Source organism: Sus scrofa, chromosome 12 (genome assembly GCF_000003025.6).
Source record: "Sus scrofa isolate TJ Tabasco breed Duroc chromosome 12, Sscrofa11.1, whole genome shotgun sequence".
NCBI lineage: Eukaryota > Metazoa > Chordata > Mammalia > Artiodactyla > Suidae > Sus > Sus scrofa.
The window spans coordinates 46365128-46387320 of record NC_010454.4 but is presented as its reverse complement, the minus strand read 5'-3'; the positions used below and the strand labels follow the sequence as shown (position 1 = coordinate 46387320).

Sequence of the window (22193 nt, the reverse complement as noted above, 5' to 3'; positions counted from 1 at the left end):
CCACTGAACCACAATGAGAACTCCAGAGCTAACTTGCCGTGAAAAAGTTTATCTCTTGTCCATTGATGTAATCAAGAAACACATTGGGAGCTCCTGTTGTGGCTCAGTGGAAAAGAATCTGACTAGCATCCATGAGGACACAGGTTCAGTACCTGGCCTGCCTCAGTGGGTTAAAGATCTGGCATTGCTGTGAGCTGGGGTGCAGGCCAGCAGCTACAACTCTGATTACCCTTAGCCTGGGAACCTCCATATGTCGTGGATGCAGCCCTAGAAAAAAGACCAAAAAAAAAGAATAAAATTAATTCTAAGATAGATGGGTAAATGTGCAGATTAAATGACCTGTTTAATAATATCGTAAGTTAAGTTTTATGGATTAAACTAGCAAAATACAGCCTATTTTAAAAAGTAAGAGCTATTTTTGTCAGCATTTTTTACACTGGAGAATGTTTACTTTATTGAACACTGAAATTTGTTTTCTTTAGAAAAATATGGTGTCGTCCCTAAGAAGTGCTTCCCTGAATCTCATACGACAGAGGCAACCAGAAGAATGAATGATATTCTGAATCACAAGGTACAACATACGGAGCAGGGTGGGATTGCATGTAGTGTACTTACTTACCTTAAAACTTTTAACTGGAGTTCCTGTCATGGCGTAGCAGAAACAAATCCAACCAGGAACCATGAGGTTGCGGATTCGATCCCTGGCCTTGCTCAGTGGGTTAAGGATCCAGTGTTGCTGTGAGCTGTGCTGTAGGTCGCAGATGCGACTCAGATCTGGCATTGCTGTGGCTCTGGTGTAGGCTGGCAGCAACAGCTCTGATTGACCCCTAGCCTGGGAACCTCCATATGCCACAGATGCAGCTCTAAAAGGACAAAAGACAAAAAAAAAAAAAAAAAAAAAAATTTAACTAATTTTCCAGGGTAATTCCCAGGCATTTCCCTGTAGATAATTTGTGCCCAAGTTAGCTTACTCAGAGCCTATCCAAGGCGATATAGCTGCATATTAACTTTTTAAATAATTGAGATTAGGATTTTTTTTTTCTTTGAAAATCTTTATTAAAGTTGATTTTAACATTTTCTTGTGAATACTAAGGACGAGAAGTCCCATTCTCAGAGTGGACCGCAAGTACACTGGGTGCTGTGCCTCTCACTTGGTTCTAGTGGAGGTGGACTGGGACAGCTTCATGTTCTTGTAAAACCAAAAAGAACTCTTTAGGAGACCTCCTTAAAGAGTACACAGTTCTGAGGCTTCCCCAAACTACATCATTGTAGTTTATCCACTCTCTAAACATTGATGTAGTCACTGAACTGCCTTCTGTTGCCTCAGTTATGTTAATGAATCATTCTCTCTTCTCTACATAACCCATTTTCCCAAGGAGGATTGTAAATCCTACAGGGGAGCTGCTCCGCCAGCCAGACGTCTTTTTTGAGAACAGAGAGTTGCCGGAATCCGCTGTCTTGATCTATGAGCTAAAATTGGATTTGTTATCCCTGGGAGAAAGACTGCATTTTAAAATAAACTATAAATGCATTTTTCCCAATATTAGAAGTAGGTTATTTTCCACCCAGGAAACTCTAGGGAATATTATCCACAGGCTAAAGGATCATTAATAGTATAGCATCGGATTCCATTTCAGGTGGGAGCGAGATCCTCTTTAGCACTGTGGTTGGGTTTATGACTCACCCTTATTTTAGGCGTCTCTCAAAATAGAAAACAACAAAAAAGAAAACTGTATTGGGGGTTGGCATAGCCATGATCATAACGATTTTACCGAGAAGAAATTGACAGCCAGTAAATTCTAAGTTAAAAATCTATTAGAGTGACTTAGTGGCATGATCATCTTGTCTCCTGCTTTTTCTGAGGGCAGTAGGCATTTTGGAGTCACATCTTCCCTGTCCCCGGGCACATACTCTCATGGAGGGTACTGTCAGTTGCAGAGCAGGAGCAGTTCCATCATCATCTTTGGGAATAGTTCATGTCTTTTCTCCTTATAGAAAGTGTTTTTCACTCTGTTTAAGTGGACTGGTTGGGGAGAAGTACATTTGCTTTTATGAACTTTGCCCTGGGTCTTGGCTGAATTATACTTCAAAATAGAGCTAGCATTGGCTTATTAAGCTCATTTGCAGTTGAGTTTGGGTAACTATTGAAGTACTGAGTAAGTTTCTGTCATAGATGAGAGAATTCTGTATACGACTGCGGAACCTGGTACACAGTGGTGCAACCAAAGTCGAAATCTCAGCCACACAGGACATCATGATGGAGGAGGTAAGAACAATTATTTGGATTCTTTTGACCCTTCCAAAGAAGTCGCAGAATATTCCTGTCTGTTAAACTGATGAGGAAATATGGCCATTGTAGTAAATGTTGACGTGTATTAAATTACTTATCACATCTGAAATAGCTGAGGTATAAACTTTGCCGTTGACTATGGAACTTGTATGTGTATCTTCTAATTCCCAATTTAGTATTCTATGTAATTCATTCTTTTATTCATTTCAAAAGTTTTAAATACCTGCTAGGAGTTTGGCACTGGGGATACAAAGATGAGAAAGACATAGTCTGTATTCTCAAGGAGGTCAATCTCTTGGTAAAAGAAACACATAAATAATGATAATAAATCCTGTGCTAGAGATGTGTAACAAAGGATTTGGTGCTCCTAGAGGAGGGAGGAACTGATTCAGTAAGCTCAAAGTTTCATGGGGAAGATGCCTGAACCACCTTTTGAAAGAACAGTAGAGGGAATTCCTGTTCTGGCTCAGCGGAAACGAATCCGACTACTATCCATAAGGATGTGGGTTTGATCCCTGGCCTTGTTTAGTGGGTCAGGGATCTGGCATTGCTCTGAGCTGTGGTGTAGGTCGCAGACACGGCTCAGATCCCCCGAGTTGCTGAGGCTGTGGTGTAGGCCGGTGGCTGTAGCTCCAATTCCGCCCCTAGCCTGGGAACTTTCATATGCCACAGATATGGCCCTAAAAAGCAAAAAATTAAAAAATTTTTTTAATTAAAAAAAGAACAGTAGGAATTGACCATATGGATAAGTGGGAAGACCGTCATAGACAGTAGCAATTGCATGTACAGTGGCATGAACAAAGGTAGACTCCTGAGTGAACGGGGTAGCTGAGTAGTTGAAACATAACACTTTGTGAATGTGTTTGGTAGCAAACTAAGCTAAAAGGCAGAGCTGTGAGCGATCATAGGTAGATGCCAGGTCTTTTGGCTTTCTTCTGTAGGAATAAAAATGGAAGCTACTGATGGTTATAGCAGTTAAAATTATGTATGTGAAAACATTTTGAAAAACTTAAACAGCGCTAAACAAATATAAGGCGGTAATATTTATTATCAAGGCAGTTAGGAGTCTTTATTATTTAATACTATCCATAATCCAGATGAGTATGTGGAATAAAACTGTGAAGTTGCTTTGAGAAAAGTAGAAACATTTCCCTTTTTCATCCATTTCTAGGAATCACTCAACTAACAGTCCTTTTGAGACTGTGAAGTTAAAATGGCCTAATTTTTTTCACTGCAGTGGACAACATTAATCCTTCACTTGTGTTTTCCTTTGAATTTCAGAGAGGCAGCTTAGTATAGTTGAGAGCATGGTCTCTGGATGGAACCAGACTTCTGATCTTCTCATTACTTAACAGCCATGGGATGTGGGACAGGTTCCTTAAGTCTCAAGTCGCAGTTTGTTCAAGTGTAACATGTCTAGCTTGATACGACATTAGGTTCTTAAATATTTGTTCGGTGGGTGAAGGCAGAGGTTTCATTTTGCCAAATACACTTGTTATCTCATTTATCTCAAAAAGAACTCAGGTCGGGAGTTTCCATCGTGGCTCAGTGGTTAACGAATTCGACTAGGAACCATGAGGTTGCGGGTTCGATCCCTGGCCTCGCTTAGTGGGTTAAGGATCCGGCGTTGTCATGAGCTGAGGTGTAGGTTGCAGACGCAGCTCGGATCCCGAGTTGCTGTGACTCTGGCGTAGGCTGGCGGTTACAGCTTCGATTCATTCCCTACCTAGCCTGGGAACCTCCATATGCTGCGGGAGGGGCCCAAGAAATGGCAAAAAGACAAAAAAAAAGAAAGAACTCAGGTCTTCCTTTTTAAGAGAGGTATCTGATTGTAGTAGAAAAAGATAGACTTTGTAGCAGGACATGGGTTTCAGTTCTGGCTTTATTGTGTAACCACTCTGTGATCTTGAATAAAATACTTAACCTGTCTGAGATTCAGTCTGGGATTTAAAATATAATCCTCACTGGATCTTTGTGGGGATGAAATAAGGAATTAAATATAAGAATATGAGGCATAGTGCCTGGCATATAGCAGGTGTCCAATAAATGTTAGTTTTCTTCCCTTCCTGCTTGAAATGATCTCTTGTTGAAACCACGTCTCCTGCATAATTTGCCCTTATTTATCATTATAGTAAAATAGTAGTAAGGGTAAAGGTTCTGCAAAGAGTTATGGAAAGGGGCTCAGATAATACTTCTTGCAGATCATAAGCATTCTGTTGGCTTAAGATGCTTGCTTTAATGATCTTTTAAATGATGTATCTAAAATCCATGTCCTGACCCTGGGATTAGCTGCTAAGAATTATGGCAGATAATATTTTACATATCTTTTCTCCCCTGTTCCTAACCTTGGAAAAATAGTAAAGCATCACCCTGCCAAGTCCTGAGTATGAATGTTTTATAGGATTGTTCACTTAATGATTCCTCGGAAACTGTTGACCACAGAATTCTCTGTGGTGGGTCCTTTTTGGTCTTTTTAGGGCGGCACCCACAGCATATGGAAATTCCCAGGCTAGGGGTCGAATTGGAGCTACAGCTGCCGGCCTACACCACAGCCATAGCAGCATCAGATCCAAGCCGCGTCCTATACCATAGCTCATGGTGACGTTGGATTCTTAACCCACTGAGCAAGGCCAGGGATCGAACCTGCGTTCTCATGGATGCTAGTCAGATTCGTTTCTGCTGAGCCATGCTGAGAATTCCTGTGTGGTAGGTCTTTAGATTTTTACAATCCCCCAAGTGACTCCTTTTTATTCTTTGGTAATGAAGAGTCTCACTGTGGTTTTAAAGCCACAGATTGGTACCTAAGATTTGCCTAGCCTTGTAGGCACATCAAAATGATGACTTAAATCAATAGCGTGAAGCTCAGCTAGCTTTGAATGAAATGTATTTATGCTAAAGGCATTCTTTCTAAGAGAGGGGAAGCGCAGGTTGTTTGTTGTGACGACAGACAAGGCAGATCTATTTTGGAAATCTATTTTGAAGTCACTTCTATTGCAGTGTTTTCGCAGTGTGTCTGCTCTCCTTCAGCATCCAGATTCCCTTAGGATTATTAAATGTATTCTCTACCAAAACTGTCTGCTAAAGACAAAACATAAAGACCAGAAACAACATGTATGTATACATGTGTGTGTGTGTATATTATGTATATATATATTTGTCTTTTTAGGGATGCTCCTGCGGCATATGGAGGTTCCCAGGCTAGGGGCCAAATCCTACCTAGCTGTAGCTGCTGGCCTGCACCACAGCCACAGCAGTGCCAGATCCGAGCCACCTTTGGACCTACACCACAGCTCATGGCAACGCTGGATCCTAAACCCACTGAGCGAGGCCAGGGATCGATCCAGCGTCCTCATGGATGCTAGTCAGGTTTGTTTCTGCTGAGCCATGGCGTGAACGCTCTCATTTATTTTTCACTGAGCAATTAACTTCTCTATTTTAAACATACAGCATATTTAAATTACATTTGTTAATCATTCTACCCTGTTGCACATTAGAGGCTTTTGAATGTTGTGCCAGGAGCATAAATAATGTTTGTGTTTTTAAACTTTCTAAATATTAGAAATTACATACGAACTAGTACAGGGCGGGATGACATGGAAAATCTTTGTGATCCAAAGGTTCTCACTACTAACTCTGATGCTTTTTCTTCCACATTTTTTTCATTTAAGATCATACAAAATTTAGTTTAAAAAAAGGATCTAGAGTTCCCACTATGGTGCAGTGGTTTAATGATTAGACTTGTCTCTGTGGAGACGCTGATTGGATCCCTGGCCCAGCACAGTGATTTAAGGATCCAGTGTTACTTCAGCTATGGTGTAGGTTACACCTATGGCTCAGAATTGATCCCTGGTCAGGGAACTTCCACATGCCACAGGTGTGGCTGAAAAAGAAATAAAAACAAAAATAAATTTAAAAGGAATCCTATACACTATTTTATAATTTGCTCTTTTCATTTTCTCTAGTGACCATAAGTTATAATTTTTTTTTTCATTTTTATACGATTTTTAAAGGTTACGTTCTATTGGAGTTCCCATCGTGGCTCAGTGGTTAACAAATCCGACTAGGAACTATGAGGTTGCGGGTTCAATCCCTGGCCTCGCTCAGTGGGTTAGGGATCCGGCGTTGCCAAGAGCTGTGGTGTAGGTTGCAGACGCGGCTCAGATCCTGTGTTGCTGTGGCTCTGGTGTAGGCTGGTGGCTATAGCTGCGATTCTACCCCTAGCCTGGGAACCTCCATATGCTGCAGGAGCGGCCCCCAAAATGGCAAAAAGACAAAAAAAAAAAGAGAAAGGTTACTTTCTATTTAGGTATTACAAAACATTGGTATCCCCATGTTGTGCAGTATATCCTTGAGCCTATCTTATACCCAACAGTTTGTAATCTCCCACTCCCCCCGCCCCCGCCTCGTAACCACTAGTTTGTTCTCTATATCTGTGAGTCTGTTTCTTTTTTGTTAGAATCACTAGTTTGTTGTGTTTTTTGGATTCCATGTGTAAGTGCCATTATATGGTATTCATCTTTCTTTGACTTATTTCACTAAGCATAAACATCAAAAATATAAAAAGATATACAAGGAAAAATCTTCTCGCTCTGTTCCCCATTCTTCCAGTTCCCATGCAACCCCAAATTAGTTTTATTAGTTTTTTGGGTTTTGTTTTTGTTTTGTTTTGTTTTTTAGTCTTTTTACCATTTCTCGGGCCGCTTCCGCAGCATATGGAGGTTCCCAGGCTAGGGGCCTAATCAGAGCTGTAGCCGTCGGCCTACACCAGGGCCACCGCAATGCCAGATCCGAGCCGTGTCTGCAACCTACACCACAGCTCACGGCAACGCCGGATCCTTAACCCACTGAGCAAGGCCAGGAATTGAACCCGCAACCTCATAGTCCTAGTCGGATTCGTTAACCACTGAGCCACGACGGGAACTCCAGTTTTTGTTATAAATATTAACTGTAGTTGTTAGTTATCCTCCAGAGATTTTTTTTTAAAACTTTTTAATACATATTTTCCCCTCCCTTTCTGCATAGATGTTAATATATTATTCATATTGTCTGCACATTTTTTATTTATCAATGTCCTGTAAATTCTTTCCACATTGTTACTTAAAGAGTTTCTGCATTTAAAAAAAATATTTGCATAGTATTCCATTGTTTAGATGTACCATAATTAATTTATCTGATCCCCCCTTTATTATTTTATATTTTGTGGCCACACCCATGGCATATGGAAGTTCCCAGGCCAGGGACTGAATCCAAGCCACAGCTGTGACCTACACCCCAGCTGTGGCAACACCAGATCCTTTAACCCACTGCACCAAGCCAGGGATCAGACCTGCAGTTAGATTCTTAACCCACTGGAAATGGCAGGAAATTCTATCTGATCGCTATTAATGGACATTCTGGTTGTTTTCAAACTTCTATTTAAAAATACTGTAGGGAGTTCCTGTCGTGGCACAGTGGTTAACGAATCCAACTAGGAACCATAAGGTTGCGGGTTCAGTCCCTGCCCTTGCTCAGTGGGTTAACGATCCGGCATTGCCGTGAGCTGTGGTGTAAGTTGCAGATGCGGCTCGGATCCAGCGTTGCTGTGGCTCTGGCGTAGGCCGGTGGCTACAGTTCCGATTCAACCCCTAGCCTGGGAACCTCCATATGCCGCAGGAGCGGCCCAAGAAATAGCAAAAAAAGACAAAAATAAAATAAAATAAAAATACTATATCAAATGCTCTCATACACACATCCTTTTCCCTATGTGCATGTCTACATGTAGGTTACATTCCTAGAAGTGGAATTTTTGAGTCAGAATATACATTTGTAATTTTGATATATAATGCCAAATTATTCTCTTTGGGAATTATATCATTTTATGCTCTCGCCAGCAATATCGATAAAACCTGTTTCCCTTTAGTTTTACCAAGGTAGTGCATTTATCAAACAATGGGATCCTTACCAATCTGGTAAGGTAAACAGTTGACAGGTAAAACCATCTGATAGATAAACTATCTCATTGTAGTTTAAATTTTTATTTTCTTATTTTGAATGGGGCTAAGCATCTTTTATGTGAACTGTCTGTTATTATCCTTTACTTGTTTTTCTTCTTAGTCTTTTATCAATTTCTAGGTACTTCTAAAATATTACAGAAATTAGCCCATTGTGATATCAGTTGCAAAGTTTTTTCCCTAGTTTGTTGTTTATCTATGATATGCCTTTTTATTTTTTGCCATGCAGAGTTTTTTACTTATATATATAGTCAAATTTGAAGGTTTTTATGGTTTTTAACTAGAAAATCTCTTCTGACTTGAATTATAAAAGAATTCTTCCTTTTTTTCTGCTAATACTTATAGGAGTTTAATTTTTTTTTTTTTTTTTTAATGGCCGAACCCATGGCATATGAAAGTTCCCAGGCCCGGGACTGAATCTGAGCCACAGCTATGACCTACACTGCAGCTGCAGCAAATTCAGATCCTTTAACTCACTGCCTGAGATGAAACCTGCTCCTCCACAGCAACCCAAGCTGCTGCAATCATGTTCTTAACCCACTGTGCCATAGCAGGAACTCCTGGATTTTGATTTTTATATTTAAATATCTACCCATTTAGAATTTATCCTGGCATAGGATATGAGATACGGATCTTTTTTCTGCAAGAGGCTACCCTCCTGATCCATATCTTTTCAAACAGCCTGTCCTCTCCCTACCCCTTGATTTGAGATAACATCTTTATCATTTGCAAAGTCTCCACATATTCAGTTCTGTTTTTTTGGTTTATTCATCTGCCAATAACTGCATTTTAGTGACTGAAGTTATTTATAGTGTTTTAGTGTTTGTAAAGTTAGTCCTATTTCACTGTTCTGTTTTCCTGGCTCATTTTGTTTTGACCTTTATCTAGTGGCATTTGTAGAGTCAAGAGTTTCTCCATTGATTCTGATTTAAGATCCACTGCTGTGGAGTTCCCATCCTGGCACAGTGGAAAGGAATCCGACTAGGAACGATGAGGTTGCAGGTTCCACCCCTGACCTCTCTCGCAGTGGGTCAAGGATCTGGCATTGCTGTAAGCTGAGGTTTAGGTTGCAGACGCAGCTCAGATCCTGCGTTGCTGTGACTGTGGCGTAGGCCAGCAGCTGTAGCTCCGATTGGACCCCTAGCCTGGGAACCTCCATATGCTTCAGGTAAGGCCCTAAAAAGCAAAAATAAAAAAATCCAGGAGTTCCCATTGTGGCATAGTGGTTAACGAATCTGACTAGGAACCATGAGGTTGCGGGTTCGATCCCTGGCCTCGCTCAGTGGGTTAAGGATCCAGCGTTACCTCGCGCTGTAGTGTAGGTCGCAGACACAACTCGGATCCCATGTTGCTGTGGCTCTGGCATAGGCCAGTGGCTACAGCTCTGATTCAACCCCTAGCCTGGGAACCTCTGTGTGCCACAGGAGCAGCCCTAAAAGTACAAAAGACCAAAAAAAAAATCCACTCCTGCTAAGAAATAACATTTTCTAATTGGTCTTCTCTTTTGGATTCTGGAAGAAGAAAGGAGTTACTCTTTTGATAGTCATAGAAGACATTCTGACTCAAGTAAGGGACTAACTTTCCTTTGAGATTCTTAAAGGAAATAGATTATATTCACATATTGAGTTTCCTTTTTGAAATAAAGCTGTGCTTTAGGAGATTAAATTAGTTAAATAGGTGAAGTTGGAGGGAAGAGAGTAAGAAGACCTGTTAGAAGCTGAAGCAGTTCAGGTGGTACTGATTTGGCCTGAAGGAGGATAGTGACAGAAATGGGAAGGAGAGGGAGTTCCTGTTGTGGCTCAGTGGAAACGAATCCAACTGTATCCATGAGGATGCAGATTCGATCCCTGGCCAAGCTCAGTGGGTCTGGGTTCTGGCATAGCCATGGGCTGTGGCGTAGGTCGCAGGCGCAGCTCAGATCCCCAGTTGCCGGGACTGTGGCCTAGGCCAGCAGCTGCAGCTCCAACTCGCCCCCCAAGCCCAGGAACCTCCATGTGCCACGCCTGTGGCCCTAAAAAAAAGAAAGAACTGCAAAGAAGAGAGAAATGTGAGAGAGGTCTTAGAGGACAAATTTGTAGGACCTGGCAACTTATCTGCCAAGGATTCATCATTAAAAATAACTTTAAGGTTTTAAGCCTGGTAACTGGGAAAATGCTGCTCTTTTCAGAGGCAGAGGTGAAGAGGAGGAACATTGGCTTCAGAGTGCCTCGTCCCAGGGCACTGGCCAGTCGCAAATGGGTTTCAAGCATATGGAAATTCCAGAGTTCAGCAAAGAGAATAATCTAGAAAAGTGATAGTGATGATGGTATAGGTGGCTGAAGCCTTGCAAATTATTAAAATTCCTGAGGGAGAATGGGAGGATGGGATAGGTCTGAGTAAAGAGTTCTGGAAAAATATGTTTCCATAAAACATCTCTGTCTGTAAAAGCGAGTGTCAGAACTATGTGATTAGCTGCTGGTTATCCGTGTCAGGTGCTACAGACAGGTTAGAGACTAGGAGGGCTGAGAAAAGGCTTTCCTCAGTACGGGTGTGATAGAATGGAGAAAGGAAGGCGCTAGGCAGAGAGGGGTCAGACTGTGGCAGGGAGAGGCAAGCAGTTTCAAGAAGCTTGGCAGGGCAGAGGAGTGAAGTTGTTACTCATTTATTCCATAAATATTTATTGAGTACCTGCTAAATATTAAGCATATTCTAAGCCCTGCGGGTACAGTGATGACCAAAATACACATGGTCTCTGCTCTTTGGACTTTGCTTCTGGCGGAGGGAGACAGACAGGACACAGTAAATAAACAAAGAATCTGAAGTGATACGCCCTCTGAAGAACATAAAAAACAGTGATTGATAGGGTGGTTAAGAGTCACTGCTGTGACTGGTTACCGCTGTGGCACAGGTTTGATCCCTGGCCTGGGAACTTCCAAATGTCACAGGTGCTGCAAAAGAAAGTTTCCTGAGGTCAAATCTGAACTGAAACATGAATAGCAGGAAGAATCCAGCCATGCAAAGATCTGGACACAGAGCACAGCAGGCTGAAGGGATAGTAGGTGCAGAAGCCCTAAGGCAGGAGAGAGCTTGGTGTTTTGTTTTGTTTTGTCTTTTTGCCATTTCTTGGGCTGCTCCCGCGGCATATGAAGGTTCCCAGGCTAGGGGTCCAATCGGAGCTGCAGCTGCCAGCCTACGCCAGAGCCACAGCAATGCGGGATCTGAGCCGCGTCTGCGACCTACACCACAGCTCACGGCAACACCGGATCCTTAACCCACTGAACGAGGCCAGGGATCGAACCCCCAACCTCATGGTTCCCAGTCGGATTCATTAACCACTGCGCCACGACAGGAACTCCGAGCTTGGTGTTTTTGAGGAACAGAAAGAAGGCAGTGTGGGCTTGAGCTTGGAAAAAGAGTGGGAGTGGCTGGAATAGATTTCACAGAGGAAATGAGAACTGGCTTATGTTGAGCCTGGGAGCCATGGTAAGGAGGTTGCATTTTATTCTAAGTGTGGTAGCCACCAGGGAGTTTAAGCTGAGGAGTGATGTGATTTAATTTTTGTTTTAAGAATATCTCACTCTGGCTGTTTTGAGGATAAATGGTAAAACAGTAAGAGAGGAAGTGAGGAGACTAGTTTGGAGGCTCTTGTGGTTGTGTGAGTGAGAGATTGTATTGGTTCCAGCCAGGTTGGAGAGAGTGAATGAAGAGAAATGAATACATTTGGGGGTGTATCTTGGAAGAGAAGCTGTCAGGACTTTCTTGTGTGGAGGATAAGGAAGAGGGAAGAATCGGGGTGATGTATCTGAAGTGGGGGCTTGCAGATAGGAAAGGTGGCTTTTTGGCAGTCATGAGGGAACCTGTGTGTGGTAAGGGATAGCAAATACAAATAAGAGCAGTAATAACTGAAGAAGCTGGGTTTTAGAAGAGGGTAGGAGAAGAGGTGTGCTCTAAAGTCGTGCTCTCAAACCTTCATGTGCATTCAAATCCCCTGGAGATCTTTTCAAAAGTGCAGATTGATTCAGTAAATCTGGGTGGAGCTGGAGAGTCTGAATTTGTGTTTCCTTGATTCAGATACCACTTTAGAAGTAGTTTCAAGATGGTCATTTGACTGTCAGTTATCATCTGTATGAGCTCATTTCCTTTGATATCACAGAAGAGCACATACCTTTTAAGTGTACCTCATGTCTTTCCCTGCCTGAATAGATCCTTGCTTCTCATTCCCCACCAGAAGGCAGTAGAGAGCTGTCTTCGCTCCTTTCTCTACATTATCAGCAGTCGCTAAGGTCTCTACCCCTTCTCCCCACTTTTTTTTTTTTTTTTGCTTTTTAGGGCCACACCCATGGCATATGGAGTTTCCAGGCTAGAGGTTGAATCAGAGCTACAGTTGCTGGCCTACACCACGGCCACAGCAAAGCAAAATCCAAGCTGTGTCTATGACCCTACACCACAGCTCACAGCAACGCTGGATCCCAGACCCACTGAATAAGGCAAGGTATCGAACCCACATCCTCAGGGATGCTAATCAGATTTGTTTCCACTGCATCACTATAGGAACTCTTTTTTTTTCTTCCTTCCCTCTTGTTATGGCCGCAGTTGCAGCATAGGGAAGTTCCCAGGCTAGGGGCTGAATCGGAGCTGCAGCTGAGGCCTGCTCCACAGCCACAGCAACACCAGATCCAAGCCACATCTGCAACCTATACCACAGCTGGGGGCAACTCCAGATCCTTAACTCACTGAGGTAGGCCTGGGATCGAATCCTCATCTTCACAGAGACAGTGTCGGGTCCTTTACCCAATAAGCCACAGTGGAACTCTACTACCCCTTCCCTCTTGTAACTGGTTTACTTACTCTCAACTCTGAACTTTCTTCAAAGTTTATTTATTTTCTGTGACCACTTTTGTATCCTTGTGGTCATTCTACTCTATGATCAATAGGTCATTTTACCTTTGAATCTAATTTCTCCATTAGTAAAATTAAAAAGTAGGAGTAGATGACTTCTTAATGGGACTGTAGCTTTGCGTTTTTATAACAAGAGAAGTAATATTTCTACAACGCTCTAGACTTTGCTGGACAATCCAGTATTGTAAATACAAATGAAGATTCTAAGATTCTGTCACTTCTGCAGTGGTTCCTGCCACTGAAATCTTTACCAGTTTTGCTCCATTACAACTAGCTTGGTTGTTAGCATTGACTACTACTACGGGTCCACATATTCTTTCCCCGTGTCCCATGTTTCATACTTTCTATGTCCTTTTTTCTAGTCCCTTACTTGTTCTTTTATTCACCAATGTTCAGTTCTGCATAATGACTTGAGCTCAGTGTCCAGGATCCTTTCTTTTGTCCTAAATGCCAAAAGCATCTTGTGAAAAGCAGGTGACACCCCAAGTTGCCCACCAGAGAACAAGACTCAAATATCCAAAGCTCACTGGCAGTTTTGTACTTTCGAGAGGCAGGGAATATTGTTTCAGAACAGCAGAGTGTCTTAGCAAGAAATATGGTTATCAAGGACCTTGGAGATTATACTTTGGAGAATTTTTTAAATTAGAGCATATTTAACTATTTGGGTTGGCTTGGAGTCAAATATTCTTTCCAAAGTATTATAAACTTACTTGAATGTAAATGGTTTTGCATAATTTATAGTTATGGTAAACATAATATAAAACATGTCTCTAATTACAGTTTTACTAAAATCCAAGAGCAAGAGATGTCACTCTTATTCTCATTCATTCCTTTTATGTATCTTTGATAAAAATGCAGATTTATAAAACATATGCAGTAGGGCCTAAGTATTTTTCTTCTAAAAATATTCACCATAGGAGTTCCTGCTTGTGGTACAGTCAGTTAAGGATCTTACTGCAGCAGTTCTGGTTGCTGCAGAGGCAAAGATTCGATCCCTGGCCCCCAACAGTGGGTTAAGGATCCGGCATTGCCACAGCTCTGGCGTAGGTTGCGGCTGCGGCTCAGAGGACTCAGTCCCCTGCCTGGGAACTTCCGAATGCTGTGCATGCAGCCATAAAAATAAATAAAATAAAACAAAATAAAACGATTCACCAGAGAATTCATTTAGATAGCTAAAATGCAGATTTCCTTTAATGCATTTTTGGAGAGAAGGAAGGAATGATTTAACACTTTTATTTTAGATAAGGAGTCAAATACACAGTAAGGTACTATGTAAATTAGAGGGTAAAACACTCATTTCTATTTAGAATTTGTTTAAAAGTAAACAGAAATTCACTTCATTTTCTTAATCTTCATTAGGTCTAGCCCTAGCCTCCCCCTTTTTGGGGGCAGGGCCTGGCTGAACTGGATAAACCACCCTTGGATGACTGAGAATTAATCAAAATGATTCCATATAAAGTGTTCATACACATGTGACAGTGATTACTAGTTGAAAATATACATCATTTAAATCTATAAAACTTTCCTTATCTAAGCATGTTCTCAGTTTATACTTTCATTGTCCTTGTCTTGACTGCAGTTATCAGTGGTAATGTCCTCACGTGACATCCAAGTTGCTGTGGCCTTGGTGCTGAGCAAATACACGGTGACTCTCTGGCCTTTATGAATCCCAAACATAGCTCAGTAATCCATGGCTAGATGAACCCAATTACCATTGCTGAGGTGGTGCCCTGCCTCTTTTTCTCTGTACTGGAAACCAAACTGAGAATGACACGGGGTTGAAATGGTACCAGATGTTCAGTCCTGTAAAACACAAAGTAAATCCTGGTAAAGCAAGCTTCTTTCTTTGAAAACAAAACATGAAATGAAATCCTTCTGTAGGTTAATCTGCTTCTAATAAGATGGTAGAAGCAGGCTCTGTCTTCCACAATAACGCATGAAATAAGAGTCTTTTTATCCTTAATTATAGGCCTAATGTCATAGGCCTATTTCTAGTTTTCTAGCTTCAGTTCAAAGGATTATTTTGAACCTTGATAATTAGGTTCCAATCTGTCCCGAGGCTTTTTGAGGCCTGGAATACAGTGGAGATGATGAAGAAATAAATAATTTCTTCAATTGACTACAGTTTCAGTAATTGATGATGACATATGCATACTTGTCAACTGAGGACTGGGGGATCTTGAACTTGTGTTCTCTGATGGATAAGAAAGCCAGATGAGAAATTCTAATGAATTTCCCTGAAGCATTCTGGAGAAGCCCTGGCTGCTCAAAACAACTATTAAGGTACAGCTAAGGCATGCCAGAAACTAAATCCTTAAGTGGTCTTTCAGGGCCAGAGTGGTGGGAGGTAGGAGTAATAAGAAATCAGACAGGCATAGATCATTTGGTGATTCTAGAGTGGAGGTGGAGCAGACATTTCTCAAGGGAGAGGAAGGTAAGGTGGGGGAAGAAGGTGGGTTCTTTCAGGTTAAGGACAGCAGAGTTCTCCAGGGAGAGAAGAAGGAGAGGTGTGTTTCTTACAGGCGCTAGCTTTGTTTCACTCTGTAAGCCTTCCCTTTTGCCTGCTTTTAGGATCTGCCCAGTTTCAGCTCCTGAATTTAAATTTTATACCAATCACTGGAGAAAAACTTGTAAGAAAACAGTTTTTAATGTGGTTCTTCTAGCATTCGTTGGGACATGTCCAAGATCTAGTTTCTGTCCCTGATAGATTAAGTCTAGCAGGGGAGACAGTAGAGAAACACAAATGGTACTCTGGAACCAAATGTTAATTTTTCTAGCTCCCACTAACTGCTCCCTTCTCTGAACACTTCTGCCATGAAATTTAACTAGTGGAAACTTTTTGGAGGAGGGTTATCCTCCACTGAGCTTTAAAGCATGGGAATAGGATTGGGGTCATTGGGGTCTGCAGAACAGAAGAGACAGTAAACTTATGAAGGTGACATTGAGCTCAGTGCATTGAGTGGACAGTAAGGAGAGACCTAGACAGGCCTGACTGGAGTGCAGGCTCTGTGATGGGAAATAAGGTTGGGTGAAGTTACAGGGAGCTTTTAAAATCCAAATGGGAAATGCAAATTAAAACCACACTGAGGGAGTTCCTGTCATGGCTCAGAGGTTAACGAATCCAACTAGGAACCATGAGGTTGTGGGTTCGATCCCTGGCCTCTCTAAGTGGGTTAAGGATCCGGCGTTGCCATGAGCAGTGGTGTAGGTTGAAGACGCGGCTCGGATCCCGCATTGCTGTGCTCTGGCGTAGGCCGGTGGCTACAGCTGTGATTAGACCCCTAGCTTGGGAACCTCCATGTGCTGCGAGTGCGCCCCTAGAAGAGGCAAAAAAAAAAAAAAAAACCCCCAAAACTCCACACTGAGATACATTACTTACCCACCAAAATGGCTCAAATTAAAAATACAGTGCCAGGTTTCAACAAGAATGTAGAACAGCTGGAACTCTCTTCCTTTGCTGGGGAGTATGTAAATTCTTTCAACCCCCTTGTAAACTGTTTGGATAAAAATGTTCTTAGCTGCTTTATTCGTAATAACCCCAAACTGAAAACATCTCTTACCTATCAACACAAGAGTAAATAAATTATAATATATTTACACAGCAGCAGAGGTAAATTAGTCATAGCTGAAGCACCTTCAGTAAATCTCACAGGCATCTTGTCAACAAAGGTTGCCAGACTCAACAGAGAATATATTGTCTGATTCCGTTTATATGCAATTAAGGAGTAGACAAAGTCAATCAGTGCTTATAGGAGAGGCGTAAGTTACTGATTACAAGGGGGCAGGGAACCTCTGGAGCCCTGAAAACATTCTGTATATTGATCTGAATGGTGGCCGCATGGTTGTATGCATATGTAAAAATTTGAACCAAGCTGTACATGTGAAATGAGGGCACTTCTCATACCTACTGAGTGTATGTTGTGCTTAAGTACAAAAATAGGAAAAATAAATCAGGTCGTAGAATTTAGACTTGTTGGGGGATATAATACAAAAGCATTAATGAATCTTCAACAGGGAAGTGACTTGAAGAAAATATAGGGCTTCTGAAATTACTCATCCTGCAGTGATGTGGAGAATGGAAGTGTTCACACCAGTTGTTATGTCTGGGTCAGATACAGTGCTGGGTGTTACAGGAGATACAAAATACCCATGACCTAGGCCTTATCCTCAAGAAATGTATGATCTTCTGGAAGAAACAAGTTATACAAAACCCAGAAAGTTACAGTAAATGATAAATGCTTATTAATTTGTTGTGTTGTAATAGTGCTGAAGTCAGACCTGGTTTCTTTTTTTTTTTTTTTTGTCTTTTTGCCATTTCTTGGGCCGCTCCCACAGCATATGGAGGTTCCCAGGCTAGGGGTTGAATGGGAGCTGTAGCTGCCAGCCTATGCCACAGCCACGGCAACGTGGGATCCGAGCCGCATCTGCGACCTACACCACAGCTCATGGCAACACTGGATCCTTAACCCACTGAGCAAGGCCAGGGATTGAACCTGCAGCCTCATCGTTCTTAGTCGGATTCGGTAACCACTGAGCCACGATGGGAACTCCAGACCTGGTTTCAAATCCTAATTTTGTCATTTATTGACTTTAGGACTTCAGTCAAGCTCAATGTTTCCCTGAGCCTTGGTTTCCTTATCTGTAAAATATGGATAATATTTACCGTTTTTGTTGTGAGGATTAAAAGATACAGTATTCAGAGATTATAGTGTAGCACAGTAGAAGATCAGTAGATGTTCCCTTTAAAAAAAAAAAAAAAAAACCTGGGAGTTCCTGTCGTGGCTCAGTGGTTAACGAATCCCAACTAGGAACCATGAGGTTTCAGGTTCAATCCCTGGCCTCGCTCAGTGGGTTAAGTATCCAGTGTTGCCATGAGCTGTGGTGTAGGTCGCAGATGCAGCTCAGATTCTCCGTTGCTGTGGCTGTGGTGTAGGCTGGTGTCTACAGTTCCAATTAGACCCCTAGCTTGGGAACCTCCATATGCCACGGGTGTGGTCCTAAAAAGACAAAAAAAAAAAAAAAAAAAGACAACCCCCCCCAAAAAAAAACCCTGTATCAGTGGCACAATTGTTTTGTTTTGGACAGTGTGTGACCTCAGTTCAGATCATGGTCCTGCTATTTACTGGCTGTGTGATCTTAAGTAGGTTACTTAATTTCTTTGAGCCTCAATCTCTTTGGGGGTGGGAGGGGAAATTATACCTTGAGGGAGTTTATGAGAATTAAGTTAACCTAGCAGATATATATAGTATCTAGCACAAAACAGTCCTTCTTAATAAATACAGTATCCATTTCTTTTGACTATAATGGAGTATACAGATGTATGGAGCAAATAATGCAGGTAATAAGTGATGAAATTGGATCAGAGTGGTGACTAGGGTGGAGAATAAAGAGGCAGATTGTAATGTGTATATTTTTTAAAGATACAGCAAATTTGATATAGAAGAAGAAGTACTTTCTATAATCTGAACTTATATAGGGTATGTCTCTGTGGTTCTGTTTTTGTTTTTCTGTAAGGTGAAAATAATGTATTATCCTTCGATTGTAATGATGCTAACTTGAAAGTTTTATTTTATGTGTTTACCTATTTGTTGTCTTTTTCTAGGGCCGCACCCTCAGCATATGGAGGTTCCCAGGCTAGGGGTCGAATCAGAGCTACAGCTGCCAGCCTACACTAGAGTCACAGCAATGCCAGATCCAAGCCTTGTCTGCAACCTGTGCCACAGCTCACGGCAACGCCGGATCCTTAACCCACTGAGCGAGGCCAGGGATTAAACCCACAACCTCATGGTTCCTAGTTAGATTTGTTAACCAATGAGCACGAGGGGAACTCCTAACTTAAAAGTTTTATGACATCATTAGAAAGTATGTTATAGGAGTTCCCGTCGTGGCGCAGTGGTTAACAAATCCGACTAGGAACCATGAGGTTGAGGGTTCGGTGCCTGCCCTTGCTCGGTGGGTTAACGATCCGGCGTTGCTGTGAGCTGTGGTGTAGGTTGCAGATGCGGCTCGGATCCTGCGTTGCTGTGGCTCTGGTGTAGGCCGGTGGCTACAGCTCCGATTGGACCCCTAGCCTGGGAACCTCCATATGCTGCGGGAGCGGCCCAAGAAATAGCAAAAAGACAAAAAAAAAAAAAAAGAAAGAAAGAAAGTATGTTACAGTCTCACAACCCCCAAAATGATACCTTACTACTAAAAGTTATTCTTGTCCTTTAATAGACATTGTCATCTAAGCTCCAGCAAAAAGTTAATGACTGTGAGTAGAGACCCCTATCAAAATCAAAGCAAAATCTAAGAAAATTATGGACATGGAGAACAGACTTGTGGTTGCCAAGGGGGACGGGGAGGGAGTGAGGTGGTTTGGGAATTTGGGGTTAACAGATGCAAAGTATTGCCTTTGGAACGGATAAGCAATGAGATCCTGCTGTATAGGACTGGGAACTATATGTAGTCACCTCTGATAGAGCATAATAATGTGAGGAAAAAGAATGTATACATGTATGTGTAACTGGGTCACCTTGCTGAACAGTAGAAAATTAGCAGAACACTGTAAACCAGCTATAATGAAAAAAATAAAAATCATTATAAAGTAAAATGAAAAAATTAAAAAATAAAAAAGGAGTTCAAGTAAAAAAAAATCAAAGCAAAATCTAGAAGCATAAAGGAAAGAAATCCATTTATAAAATGTATGTAATTATTTGTCACCTGAACTATAATCAGCAAAGCAGCAACCCAGGTTTTGTTGCTTATCAGTGGTGAGTGATTTCTTGGCTAGGGAAGTTTAACTTGCAGGGAAAACACTAACCCCTAGATATTAACATTTCAGAATTGTGGTGTGTGTAGTGTTTATTTAAGAACTCAGAAGTTGGCTGATATCAAATCCTGGACATCAACCTTCTAATTTTTAGAGTAATACTAGATTTCCGATGAAATTTCTGGCTTGAATTTAGCCACTGGTTTCTTATGTTTCCCAAGCTTGAAGAAAATAATAAAGAAATAAAAAATACTTCTTCTCCCTAGCTATACTCATCGGTCCTCCTTTTTTCCAGATATTCAGAGTGGTGTGCATCTGTCTGGGTAATCCACCGAGACATTCACCTGGGAATATCGAGACAAAGACAAAAACTATCAGAAGATTGGCCCCATAACACCCTTGAAGTTTTACAGGGATCATGTCAAGCCACTCTTCAACATGGAAGATAAGGTTGGAAACTGGCCCTGGCAGCCACTGGCTGTTTACTCTCAAATGCCTGATGACTAAGGGGAGGAGTATACGCTTCCTGGGTTAACATGCATGTCCTCAAACTAGACACGAAACAGAATTCTCCTCCTTCCCCTGAGGTATTTTATATCCCTATTAAGTTGGTCATATCAGGATCCTCAGTGCTCCTCTTCAGAGAGTTTTCTAACTATGGGTCAGCAGTTAGTTTAATTCCCACATACTCCCCTGATTTGGGCCCTGAGTCATTCTCAGCTGCAAAGACAAAAAAAAGTGTTACTGGGTGTTTGTTATCATGGGGTCAGAGCACCATTGTACTGTGGGCCTCTCTGGGGACTCTCTCATAGAAGGGAGCCGTCTTCCATCCTAGTTTTTCCTGCTCACTTTAGGTCTTCTCCGCCTGCCTAGCAAGATGTCCAGAGCCTCTTCTTAGTGGCATCTTGACCCTCTTAAAAGCAGGTGGCTTTGCTTTATAACTGGTGTTGTCCCACCTCAGTTGTGGTGCCTCCGGATGTTGAGCCCATCTTGTAACTTGAAAGCAGAGGTCTTGTAGTGATGGGCTCCTGAATCTCTGTCTTGCCTTACTCAGTATGTACAGTCCTTCAGAATTACTTTTGGGGTAATTCTTGCCAGTAGGAAAAAGAGGTTGATGCATCTCTCAAGTGACCTTGCCACCTTTTGTTTCTTAGTTATTCAGCAGTGTGTTTGTAATGCTTATTCTTGTAGACAGAGGTGATAAGCTTGATAAAAATATATGAACTTAGAGGAGAGTTGTGTATCTTTCCTGACGTTCCTGTTTTTATATTCTAATCATGGTCTTCTTCTCAATAGATTTGTATTGTGAATGACCCCCGTCCCCAGCACAAGTTCAACAGACTTTACACAGTGGACTACTTAAGCAATATGGTTGGAGGGAGAAAAACTCTCTATAACAACCAGCCCATCGACTTCTTGAAAAAGATGGTTGCTGCCTCCATCAAAGATGGCGAGGTTGGTATTGTTTCTGTGTCTTCTGCATTGGGGTGAAAACCTCTTTTTCCACTTCTTTGGTGTGATAGGAAGATAGGATTTGTGTTTATGTTCTTTCTTCCTCTTTCCTCGATTTCTAGGCGGTATGGTTTGGCTGTGATGTTGGAAAACACTTCAATGGCAAGCTGGGCCTCAGTGACATGAACGTGTGAGTGTAAGAAATTTAAAATAGAAAGTCATTGGTGGGTTGTGGCCATTGGAGTGCACGCTTGGTGTGAAGTGACTCGGCTGAGGTTCACTCAAAGATAAAGGTTGGCCTGGGGGTGGGTCTCTTTCTTTCCATCTTGTAGAGTTTGAGGATTCATAGCAAAAACTCCACATATGTTTATATGCTCTAATCTGGGAAGTCAGGATTATACGTCATATCTGAATTGAAATTGTTGGGTGCTCCTAAAAAGTCATCCTATGTGAGAAAGACACTTTTTAAGTTTTATTGAATTATAGTTGATTTACAATGTTGTGATAATTTAGTCTGTACAACAAAGTGATTCAGTTATGCATATACACATAGCGATTTTTTTTTTCAGATTCTTTTCCCGTATAGGTTATTATAGAATTTTAGGTATTTTATACAGCAGGTCTCAACTGACCATCTATTCCATATACAGAAGTGTGCATATGCCAGCCCCAAACCCCCAATCCATCCGTCCCCCACCTGTCCTCTTTGGTAACCATAGGTTTGTTTTTGAAGTCTGTGAGTCTGTTTCTGTTTTGTAAATAAGTTCTTTTGTATCATTTGTTAACATTCCACATACACATGATGTCATGACATTTGGAGAAAGACATTTTA

The 22193-nt window shown here is 41.7% G+C and overlaps 1 protein-coding gene across 1 annotated transcript in view; it reads left to right on the top strand.

Annotated features, from left to right (window-relative positions):
• Window positions 1-22193, top strand: part of BLMH (bleomycin hydrolase) — a 51141-nt gene that overhangs the window by 6322 nt on the left and 22626 nt on the right. Inside the window, 6 exon segments of the mRNA XM_021067523.1 lie at window positions 483-571; window positions 2174-2266; window positions 20205-20241; window positions 20244-20359; window positions 21206-21364; window positions 21484-21551. Coding sequence (XP_020923182.1) covers window positions 483-571; window positions 2174-2266; window positions 20205-20241; window positions 20244-20359; window positions 21206-21364; window positions 21484-21551 — 562 coding nt within the window.